General features: G+C 38.3%; 1 protein-coding gene across 4 annotated transcripts in view; it reads left to right on the top strand.

Moving 5' to 3' along the window:
• KCNQ1 (potassium voltage-gated channel subfamily Q member 1) overlaps positions 1-12,316 on the top strand; it is a 345,282-nt gene that overhangs the window by 236,698 nt on the left and 96,268 nt on the right. For all 4 annotated transcript variants that reach the window (XM_071559495.1, XM_071559496.1, XM_071559497.1 and 1 more), the window contains 3 exons: positions 2,434-2,528; positions 3,201-3,247; positions 3,981-4,042. In XM_071559495.1, coding sequence (XP_071415596.1) covers positions 2,434-2,528; positions 3,201-3,247; positions 3,981-4,042 — 204 coding nt within the window. The remainder of the gene's footprint in view (positions 1-2,433; positions 2,529-3,200; positions 3,248-3,980; positions 4,043-12,316) is intronic.

The raw sequence follows: 12,316 nt of genomic DNA on the forward strand, positions 1-12,316 counted from the left end.
TTGCCATGAGTGTGGGATAATTACCAGAGGAACAAAAGTAAAGTAGAAAAGAGATTAAGGAAAGCTGTGGGGCTGGCCTTTACTTCTGTTTCTTCAATACCCATTCATTGCCTGCTGCAGGGTTTTTTCCCTTTAAAAGAAAATAACATATAGTCAACATCAGGAGTATTTTTTCATGAAAGATTGGCTTTGAATATGAATTAATTACAGAAAAATCAGTACTGACAAATAAGCTATCATACTTAGAAATTACACTTTATTCATTAATTCTATTTACTCCAAGTTTTCAATTCTTGTTTAAAAGAGAAAGAAACGGCCCTGTAAATGATAAACAGGTAGGGACATACCTACTATGTCTACTGTCAGGCTCATCTGTCAGACTATGAGGATGGCAGGAGAAAGCTCTACATCTTTATTCTTACTGAGCAGCTTTTTTGAACCTCGAGTTTTCAAGCTCATCTTTCAGATTGCTCTCTTGCTGCTTGTTTATGGTACAAAATAATCCAAGAATTCTTTTTTTTTTAATATCATCATGTTTACAGTACTAGTCCAGGGAAAGATTTACAGGCTTATGCCATCATTGTACTATATTTCTTTTTTTGTGGATGTTAGTTATGTGTAAGCAGTGGAGTTTCTTGGGAATTCTTCTGTGCTTCTTGGTTAGATTGAAGCGATTCCTATTGTTTAGCCTTCCACTAGAGAGTATATCACATTAACCCAGGGTTTGCAGGAATCTGGCAGACTGAAATATAATTGTCTGATAAAGTGATGTTGTTAAAGTAATGATTCCTGAAAGGTGGAAGCTACATCCCAGGCAGGTTCAGGGGACTGTGTGAAGGTGCCACAACCTCTTTTTCATATTGTATCCTGCTTTCCTCTGGCTTAGCAAAGAAGGTATTTGTGGCATGGAATCAAGGAAAACCTGCAGTGTGTGAAATAAGATAAAGCAGTGCAGAGACATCTGCTCTTGAAGTACAGGTGACAATATAGTTCTGAGACCTCAAAAGGGATCCAAATTCTAGTATCTTTGAAGCTACCACTGTAAACTCTTTTCCTTGTTCTCAGAAGATGCAAGTAGGAGTAACTCAGTGTTACCAATGCTGTTCCTCTGACATTATCTGCAAGGTATCTTTAGACAGCATAATGAATGGCTCAGAAATCATGGAATCAAAGAATAGTTTGAGTTGAGTAACCTTTAAAGGTCACATAGTGCAACCCCCCTGCCATGAGCAAGGACATCTTCAACTAATCATGTTCCTCAGGGCCCCTTCCAACCTGACCTTGAATGTTTCCAGGGACAGGGCATCCATGGTTTCTCTGGCCAGCCTGTTTCAGTGTCTCACTACCCTCACAGGAAAGAAGGTCTTCCTGATACCTAATATCTAATCTAAACCTGTGGTCTTTCACCTTGAAGCCACTCCCCCTTGTCCTACCACTATAGGCCCTTGTAAAAACTGTCCCCATCTTACTTAAAAGCCCCCTTCAAGTACTGAAAGGCCACATTAAGGTCTCCCTGAAGCCTTCTCTTCTCCAAGTTCAACAACACAATTGTTTCAGCCTGTCTTTATAGGAGATGTGCTCCAGCCCTGTGGTCATCTTTGTGGCCTCCTCTGAACTCATTCTAACAAGTCCTTGGCTTTCCTGTGCTGGGAACTGAACAGTTCTGGCACTGATTGCACTCTCATTTCTAGATGTAGGATTTAGATATCTTTAGTTTGTTCCTGCACTTTAACATGTTCATTCACTTGCTTTCTAGTTAGTCTTGGTGTTTATAGGTTAATAGTATTTGCCTTATCTTTAGTTCTATAAAAAGTTGGTTTATTGCTAATAGATAAGATTAAGTCTTTCCCATGTATGCTGTTCAAATTGCAGACACAGGGCTTTCTCCCTGGTCATACCTTGCACCAGTATTTCCTAGCAGCCGTGAAAACTCAGCCAGTCCTTCTGGAAGAGGAAATCAGTCATGCACCTTCATGTACGACTGTGCTTTAACCTTTCTTTGATAAGACCTGAACTGAGAAGCCCAGCTGCTGACTGAGAACAGGGGCCTGTGCATGTGAAAAACCTCTTTATTGTTCAGTGGCCAAAGAGTATGAACATTGTTTTCAGAAGAAACTAGAGTGAGCACAGACTTCTGAACAAAGTGCCAGATAAACTTTTTTTTTGGCTGCAAGTTCTTTTGGGCTCCAGTTCAATGGATAATCATTTGGAAGGCGTATAGACCTGCAGTTACAAAAAGGTGGATGAAATGAGAACTGTCAAAAGTATTCCACCAAAAATTTGTAATCATGGCAACAATCAAAATAACTTATGTGTTTACACAGTGTTAAAAGGAGTTAGAACTTAGTGTTTACTCTTCAACATGTACGTTGTCACAGATCATTCCTCCATCCTTGTGGCTTAAAGGCATGTGTTTTGTCTCTTATTTTACAGCAAGCTAGAAAGCCCTATGATGTCCGAGATGTTATTGAGCAGTATTCTCAGGGTCACCTCAACCTGATGGTGCGAATCAAGGAGCTACAGAGGAGGTATGTCCATGAAGTTCAGTGTTGGTGTCCATAAACTGCAGCAGAAGGATGTTTGTATATTAGGCAGTGATTGAGGCCTGCAGATAAAAAACAGTCAGGGTTAAAGGTGCTGTTTTGGTAGGCCTGTGCAAAGTTAGAGAATATAAAATTGCATTTGAGTAAAACTTTCACACCAGGAGGAACAGGCAAAAAGCATAAAAAGCTGACAATTGGGCGTTACATATATTACCCCAATTCCTGCAAGCTTTGACTATGCACTGCAATCTCTGTGTGTTTGGGACTGTATTATGCCTAGTGAGGGCAATACTGTTACTAGCTCTGGTAGAACTGCACTTAAGAGCAAACTAAGAGGTGGCAGAGAGATGAGGCAAGAAAGCTGCAGAGGAAGAAGGAAAAGAAGAAACAATGCTGATCATGTGGAAAAGTGGATAGGCATGGTGGAACTTCACAGTTGTTAAAGAAGCTGTAGACCAATCTAAGTCTAATCCCATTTTGTTATTATTTTTTTAATTTTAAGATATTAGCACGAAGCAACTGCTTCACTTACAAGACAATCTAGAATTATTTGATTTTCACTTTGCTTGTTTATGAAGAGGCCTCACTGCTTCAGCTAGAGAAAGTGAAGATGATGGTTCAACTAATAAAAAAAAATTTATTCTTTTTGGTTTATAGGTTGGACCAGTCCATAGGAAAGCCATCTCTTTTTATCTCCGTCTCAGGTAAGTTGTTACAAAGGACATGTCTAAAATTAATCTGATGAAGAAATAATTAGTGAAAAGTACTTGTTAAAATACTTTTCATTTTATTGCCAAGTTTTTAAAGAGTGACAACCAGTTGTGATCTGAAGAATAATATTTAGTCATCAACACCTTAAATTAGGGTTGTTCTTATTTAGCTATTTAATGCACCTACTTTCACTGAAGGTTTTGAAATGTTTGCTGCAGTCTCTTAGACGAAATTAGTTAACATTTACAAAGCTCTTTGATAGCTTTGAAAAGAGGCTGAAAAAGGAGCACCTTGTTACTTGTTTGTGACAAGTCTGGGTAATGAAAACTCTGTTAATGTAATTTGAAAACTTGTTTTGGGGAGGGGGGAAGATACAATGTTATCAAATGTGTTATTTCAAGTTGGCTGTAGAGTCCTCTGTGTAGTGACAGATTGTTTTAAACTGAAAATTAAAATATTAACTACATTAGGAAAATTTTTGTTCTCCGTAGTTAAAGCATAAAACTAAGGTTGAAAGTACCGTAAACTTAAGGACTATTAAATGCCATGGCGTGGGCCACTGCTATAAAAATAAATAAAAAATACTTTTAAGGAATAGATCTGTCAGCCTGGCAAAGGTGTTCAGCTGCACAGTGTTGGTGGCCTAGTTAAACACACCCTGTTGTGGCGTGCTGCTATTTTGTTATACCACCATATATTAATTTGAAAATGTTTCTTGTTCCACAGAGAAAAGCAAAGATCGAGGAAATAACACGATTGGTGCCAGGCTGAACAGAGTGGAGGACAAGGTAAGCCTCAGTTGAACTGGCAGTGAATGAGGACATGGTTTGTGATCAAACAGTGCTTGTTTCATAGGATGTGGAGGAAAATTTCGCTTAAAATAGAATTGAAAGCATGGCTTTTCCAGGTGATGGAGAGTAATTTTTGTGGCAGATTGCATTTTTGGTTCTTACTCGTCATTTTAACAGAGTAAGACCAAAACAGGCTTTAATTGATTTCAGATTGTTTTGGGTCTTGCTTGGGTTTGGTTTTTTTTATTTTTAATTGCATGTATTACATATATCTCAATGCTTTACTTCCTTCCTCCACGGTAGATAAAAGGCTCTCTTCCTTTAATACCTCAGTATACTATGATCCCTAAGATTTCCCTTTGATCGTTGCTCTCTTGTTTATATAAAGTCCACCTACAATTCCTTAGAGAGAGACCTTGTTCCGTCCTGGTTTTCATTCCTTATGACAAATGAAATTTCTCCTTTCAAGAGATGTGAATCCAGATGAATCAGACTTGTTCTATAATCACAAATTAACAGTTAAGTGCTTCGTAACCCTTTATTTCAATGCTGGCTGTCCTTGAAAAATTAGGTGACAGGTAGAGGCTATGAAGTTTTTAAAAACTATAGGTTTGCCTACGTCAGTATTAAGAAAATAAAGGAAGAGTTAAGAGAAATAGTTTGAATGCATTACTGATCTTTTATAGTGATTTGGTGAGGAAGCGAAAGCATTTCTTAACCTTAGGATTATTTCACTCATATGTCTGAACTGTTCATTCATTATGAAGGCTGAAACTTTTTCTTAAGGAAAAGAGCTTTCGCAGTGTTTCTTCCACAACTGGAATTGTGATAATCTCATGAAGGATTTGTTCTGGAAATGGCATTTTAAAGGAAACAGGTTCCGTTATACAGGGGGGGACGCAGAAAGGGTGAAGCATAAGACAGGAAGGTACAGTGCATTTAGCACAAGGAAGAACCACTGTGCAGTGCTCCCCCAGATCTGTGATTTGTATGTGTTCTTACACATGGAAGCCCTTTCCAGAAAGTTTGCATTACATTTATTTATTTTCTCTCCATAATGTCAACTAGGAGTGTGGAACACTAGAAAATGTCTTGTGACTTATGACAGAGAGCAATGACTTTTCAGTTTGAACAAATAATTTTCAAATGGCACCTAAAGCAGCTTCTCAGTGCTATTTTTAGATTCTCCAGTGAGCCTGGGAAAGCTTTGGGGTTGTACTGGCTCAGAGATAAGCTGTTTGGGGGTTATTAATTACTCTTTTTTACATCCTTACAAATAAGTACACCATGAATTTATAGTGACTGTTGTTTTATGTCTTGTAATGGGACTGTAAAACACTCCCTGTATAATTTTAGTTTAGCTGGGTTGCATTTTAGCCTTGTTTTAAGTAACAGACCCTTCTTTCTTTGCAGTTGCATGAGGTCATCTGTGGTTTCAGAGCTGTATGTTATCTGCCCTATACAGCTAGTCCTATCTGCTGGAATTTTATCTGAAAGCAGCTGAAAGGCTAAAAATAGAGAATTTCAGTTGGACTCAGCAAACAGTGGTTAACATAAAAACACATTGGCAATGCTGAAATCACATTTTTGCTGCAGCTGTAGATGGTGGCCAAAGCTAATTTTTTCATATTTTTACCCTCAGAAACTGACCTTCTCTTTCCTATAAAGTACATGGTACATGGTATGCTTTCAATATACAATTAAATCCTTCCTGAGCTGAGGACTATAGAAAGAGTATCTATATCAGCTGTTTTTCAAGGTGACTAAGTATTTTAAACAGTTTCATCCCATTTGGTTCATTAATTAATTTTCAATCTTGGACTTCAGAAGAAGAGATTTTAAGTGCTGCAGGCTAGTGTCAGCATCTAATCACCTCTTGTGGATTTGAAAAATCTCCTTCAAGTCAGAAGAGGCATGTGTACTGCTGGCAGTACAGAGGCATGGCATGTGAAAGGACCATTTTAAAATGAAATGCTTAAACAGCAGTGTATTGACAGAAATTAAGATTCTTACAACACATCTGAATTTTCAAGTATTGAAATGAGCAAAAAGTTGTGTTTTCTTTCTTGAATTTAGGAACATTTTCATTTAAGGGTCTGAGTCCTGTAGGCTGTTCATCTTGTGCACTGAGAGAAACTTCAACCTTGTGATATTTGCAGTTTGTGATTATGGACTTAAAGATTGTTTCACTAATACACAAAAGCCAAAGGGATGAATCACACTTGTGAAAACCTTCCTGCATATTCCTTCCCATTGAATTTTGGCAAGACACTGAAAAGGTGGTTTTGTGAATGTAACTAGAAACTCCACAGCCTAATGGGCCTTCGTGAGAAGAAATCACGATCCAACATGTAATCACAGCGTATTTTGACTTTGCCATTGTTCTCTGGTGCTTACAAAACTGAGGGTAGCAAATGCTGTGCTCTCCTCAAGGTGTATCTTTGGGGCTTGGTGCAGGCAGCTGCAGCCCCTGCTGTGCCCACAGCCCGATCTGTCAGGACATCAGCCAGCTGTGGCCCAGCAGGCATGTAAAGGCAGCAGTGCAGCGCCCAGGCTGAGCCCACAAACCCTGCCAAGTACCAGTCGTCCAAGTGTGTGCATGTAGATACATTGATCCAGTCCCTCAGGGAATGTTGTTGAGCAGGATTAGCAGCAAATCAATTTATTTGCAGTGACTAGCCTTCTCTTATTATCCTGAAACATCTGTGAATGACTATTCAGCCTACCTTCAAGGAACCTGGCCACAGCTGGCTTGCTACCAAGCTCAAAATCAAAAACAGCTTTTTCCAGATGGGTGCAGCTGTGTGTGTACAGTGCTCTTCATCCTCATGCAGCACTCATCATCCTCATGCCGCAAACACTGCCTGGCAGGGGCTTAGAGCTGGGTGTGCCCAGCAGCTCCAGCCAGGAGCAAACCCACAGTCCACTTGGGGAAGTCTGTGTCCTACATCTCCTATTTTCTTTTCACTGCACTAATTTCAAGTTGTCTGTAAATTACTGTTATGCTAGCTTTTTTAATTTTCAAATTAATCTGTTCTTTTTCAGCCTTTTGCCAAGCATTAGCTTAGCTAAACAGGCGAAGTTTGCACTTTTCAGGTAATCAGCCAGGCCTGTTGCTTGGCTGCCCTGGGGAAATTCAGTCTTAAATATGGTCGCTGCACAAAATCATCTAGAATGTGCACTGAAGGCTAAAAGTGGCAGTCCCTGGTCTCTCTCTGTTGTGCCTACAGACCAGAGTGCCCCAGATGTCTGTAGGTCCTGCCTGCAGACCTCCCAGAGTAGAATAACAGAACCCAGATTTACAAAAAAAATGTTAAAAACTATTCTGAGCAGTAGACATTATGCTCTTTTTCTTAAGTGGTTTTAAAAATAGGACTTAACATACTGCAAAGATTTGAACACTTTGAAGTTTGCCTTTTAAAAATAGTTACAGCAATCCAAAGCAATTTTCTGGGCATCCCTTCTATATACTCAGAATTATTCCTGTATCTGACAGTAAGTACAGTGTTAATATCAGTATTGCCAAAGTCATAGCTAAAATCTTACAATATTCTTTTTCAGTTATATGGAACATTAGGGGTATACGCTATCTGTCGCTAAATTTTAACTTGTAGATATTTAAACAAAGATTTCTATTTGTACAAAAAGTATGTAGTACTGAGATGTGACAATTTTTAACGTGAATCCAACAATCTGCAAAACAATATTAATTCCAGGCATATGCACATTTTGCAAGCTTACAGCTGACAGGTTGAACCCTTGTATTCTAACGAGCACTAACCCAAAGAGCATCATACAGATCATTGCACTTTTTCAGATTTACTTGAAAAGCAGATAGCATCTTGGAAACCAAAACCTTTTCAGTTCTGGTTATGCTGATTTGGTTTTCTGTCCTCCATCTACAGTGTCTTTGATTGATTATTAAATGTATAGAGCCCATGTTCAGTCAAATTCTAAGGATAGGATATGTATTTGATACATTTTTCACTGTGAGTACCAAATACGGAACATTTAAAGAGAAATAAGTGCAAAGGCTTTGTTTAAGGTGGCTTTCAAAAAGTGTTAGAGACTTTATGTTGCAACATTTATATATGTGGTATGACATATTCTTCTAGCTAAATAATCTTCTGAAATTGTTTCACCAGAGCGTTGTTTCTATCCATACATGTATTACAAACCAGTTTGTCTGGAACCATGTTGAACACAGTTCAGATGAAGAGATTGATGAGGCTGGATCCAGCTTCTGACTTTCTGATTTGTTGTTCTTTTCCACTTCCTAATCAACTAACAGTTCCCCATTGCAAAAGGTTTCATGTCTAACATTTGTCTTGTTGATTTGTTCAAAAATACATGAACTTGTGTTATATATTGCAGAGGAATTTCACTGTAATATTAATAAATTTGCTCTTTTATTGTATCATAAGGTAATTATAATAATTTCATTTCTAATAATGAACTCCCAACCCATTCAATGCAGAAAGGTTTAGGACATGCTTCAGAGACCATTAAGGGTGGTAGGTCTTTCCTTTGACCTGACTTTGATGGAAGCCTTGAGGAATCAACATTTTGGTTTTCCTTCATCAGGTTAGGCAGAAGCATTAAGATTTATTGAAGTTGTATGCCTTTGAGGGGCCTTCTTTTGGTTGGCGTGACATAGTTTTGCTCAGTAACATGGATGTGTTACTTATATGATAGCATTTCTATCATAAATGGAAATACAGATCTGTACCTATATGTGTCTCATTATATGATGCTCCATATTTACAGTCCTAAGAGCACACATTAGATAGCTTAACATTTTACTTAGAAGAGTATTATCTCATCTACATCTTCCTGAGTTCAAAAATACCAGGTTTCATGTTGACAGTTTGTTTACCTAAAAGAATTCCTCATGTGTGTCTGGTTTTCCAATTCTGTGTGAAACAACTGCATTATCTAACATCCGGTCAAACCATGGTGGGTTTTTCCCTTTTATTTTCAATGGCATTCTGTAGCCTGGGAACTGTTCTCATACTTCCTAGGGTAGCATAACAATTAGTGCAAACTTCAAAAAAGCCTTGATTGATGATGTCCATCTTGTACATTAGTATGCAATGGACAGAAACATTTTGGCTTTATTTTTAATTGAATAGAAATGTTGAAATATTGATGGTAGAAGACTGACAAAGAACCTGACTTTCTGATCAGTGCTGGAAATTGAGGTTAGAAGCATGAGTCATCAGTTGGAGAGATGTCTTCAGGAAGTATCTTCTGTCATGGAAATATTCACACTTTGCAGGATGAACATGCACTAGGCAGTTCAGGTATTGAATATTGGCAGCTTCTGCAAGAGGTATGTGAGGATTTGCCTTCCAGACACCGAAAACCAGAACTAAAAGGCGTGGGTTTGGCTGGAAATTTTAAAAGAAATGTGAATTCACTAAAAATCAAAAGAAACACCACCAAGCAGTTACTCATCTTGTATGTAGTTCTTGCAATAATGCAGAAGTAATAACCTGTGGATGTGGAAGAATATTGAGTCATATAGACGATTAAGTATCCCTATTAATTTAATCCTTAGTCTTTTTCCAGATGCTGAAGTACAAGCATACGGAAGCAATTTCAATGCTGAACTTTGTGATGGAGTATGCCCATTTTCTATAAATTGGACTACAACTAAGCACATCCTTCAACAATCTGTGCTATTAGGCAGCCTTACAGTTTTACTAGTTTTTCTTTCACGTATCTGATAATATTTCAGTAGATAAACCATGAAAAACTACAGATTTCCATTTCCAGTGTCCTATACTTCCCATCCTGACAGCTACAGTAAAATAAAATTATCAGGCATACTTGGTAAAAAAAATGAAAACAAAAAGAATTATTTGTTTGTTCACTACTGCCAGAAGCTTCAGTAGCCAGAATAGAAACAAACTGAGAGATTAGGTGAAGTCACGGAGAAGAGCTCACTTGAGGACTATTAAACAGGATCTCTGTATGTAAACTTCAGTTTAGCAAGTACTTTAAACAGTAGTAAGTGATGAATATAAAAAAAAAAAAAGGAAAGCCATGATTTTATGTATTTGTGCTTTCTTACACTCAGGGTTTCTTTAAGACTCAGTTACAAGCCTTGCAGTAGAAACAAGGTAACTGGGACAGAGAAAGTTTTGTCTTGGTCAGTGTAGTCCTTTTTACGCTAGGCTGCATACACAGCTGCTTGCTACTGGATTTGGTCACCCACACAGCCTCACAGGACATTGCTGTGCAGTGCCTTAACCCTGATCTGTTTACGAGTTCTCTGTGAGCAGACCTCTGTGCCTGTGCAGGGGACATTCACATGGGTGTTTGCAGAGCTGTACCTTGAAGACTCTGAGATCTTTGGAGTAGACTTCACTTGCATCCATTTGTTGGCACTAATTTCATCTGTTTGAAGATCAGTAGATTGGATATCAGCACAATGCAAAACAATCAAATTTTGCATTATTTTTGAAATGGTTTAACATAAACTGTGTTAAGTGCTATGTATAACCTGTAGGATAGTATGTAGGTGCAGTAGCTTGGATATAGTTACAGACCTGGCCTACAGAGCAGTGTTACAGGCTGCTGTGATGTTTTGTGGTCTGTTTCTGAAGGGTCAGCTCTTGGATCAGAGTAAATGTGATTATATTAAAAAAAACCCCCTACCACTGAGCACAAATCTCTGCAGATGGTGAGAATATTGTAGCTCATTAGCTTATTTGCAGGAAATGAGAGTATGCACTTGTTCGGCAGTGAAAAATGAAGTTAAGCAAGACAATATGTTATCTCTATTCTCAATAGGATTCCCTGAAGGTAGTTCAAACTAGCACAGTGGCTATGCTAGTATTCAAATGCAAGGACTATTTAAGCTGGGGTAATTCCTTTGCATGCAGTTATCTGTGATGCTTCTCTACAGATTTTACAAAGAGTAAAAAGGCAAAAGTGAAATACTCCTAAAGAGAAGAATTCCTGTTTGAGTTGTGATAGATTTTACCATAAATTTCTAGCACTTCTAGATGCAGACAGTAGTTGGGAAGCCCAATGCTGAGGACAGTGTAAACCTTTATGAATTCAGAGTGTTACACATATATATATATAGATATACATTTTGAATTCTTAACACTGGCAGTGGCTGCATGCTTGTTATCTGCACAGCTGTCTACTTATTTAATAAGAGCAAAAATCCCAGAGAAATTTTAGGTAACACACAATATATCCTATAAAATCTAGGAATTTGGGAGGAGTAGGGGGGAATGGAAGGATGAAATAATGCTCTACCGTTAATAATATTTTAAACAATCTTCAGATTAATTGCTGGTTTGGGAATCTGGCGGTGGTGTTTATATTTGAGTAGGTATGCAAGGGGATGTAAGATCTGCAAATGGAGATTACTTGATCTTTTATCAAACCACATAAAGCCTGTTTTGTCTGGCATTCAAGGATAAACCCAAGCAAGATTTGAAATGTAGTCTCCATCACTCTTGTGCTGAGACTGTTTACATTTGATGTGAAATGGAAATGCATGGTGAATATGCAGAGAGAGAATGAGGACCAGTTGTATGGACTCAATACCCTGTAGAGCTGATCAGAGAAAAAGGATTTAAGGGAACAACACATGTGCACAGCATGCTACACAGAAGACTTTTATTTGTCCTTCTTATAGGTTAAAGGAAAAGAAATGACCATAAGATCATCTCTGCATTTTCTTTTATTTTTTTTGAGGGGAGGGGGAGGTTGCAGATGAGTGACCAATAAACTGTCGAAATGGCAAATTCTGCATTTGATATACTAGGATGAACCTTTACTGAAGTTAGATGAATCAAAGTTGGAATTGTTCTTGTCAAAGATGTGTTTTTACAGTGATCTTGCTGGAATTAAAATTCTTTATTTTCATTTGCAGTTGAGTATCAGAGAGGAAGTGCACAGAGTTGAAAGGACTCTGTTCAGGCTGCAATCTTTTCAGGGTTGGAATCTGTTCAGCTCTTGGAAAAGATTCAGAGTAAAGGAAGGTATACTCCCTTTCTTACACAATGACCATACCTCCTGACACCCCATCTGCTCCTCCTGTTCCCCCCTTCACCACTCCCCACTCTCAACTGCAAACCAGAAATGGTCCAGTGCTGCTTAGATTGCAGGAAGAGAAATAGAAGAAGGAGCCTTTGCTGTCTAACTCCTACTTAGAGCTGTGGGAGACAGAGGGAAGATAAGAAAAATAGACAGTCAATGAAAGTAGAATATGAACACCAGGTTCAGAATATACCTAGAGCTCAGGAA

The sequence above is a fragment of the Pithys albifrons genome, chromosome 6 (assembly GCF_047495875.1).
Source record: "Pithys albifrons albifrons isolate INPA30051 chromosome 6, PitAlb_v1, whole genome shotgun sequence".
NCBI lineage: Eukaryota > Metazoa > Chordata > Aves > Passeriformes > Thamnophilidae > Pithys > Pithys albifrons.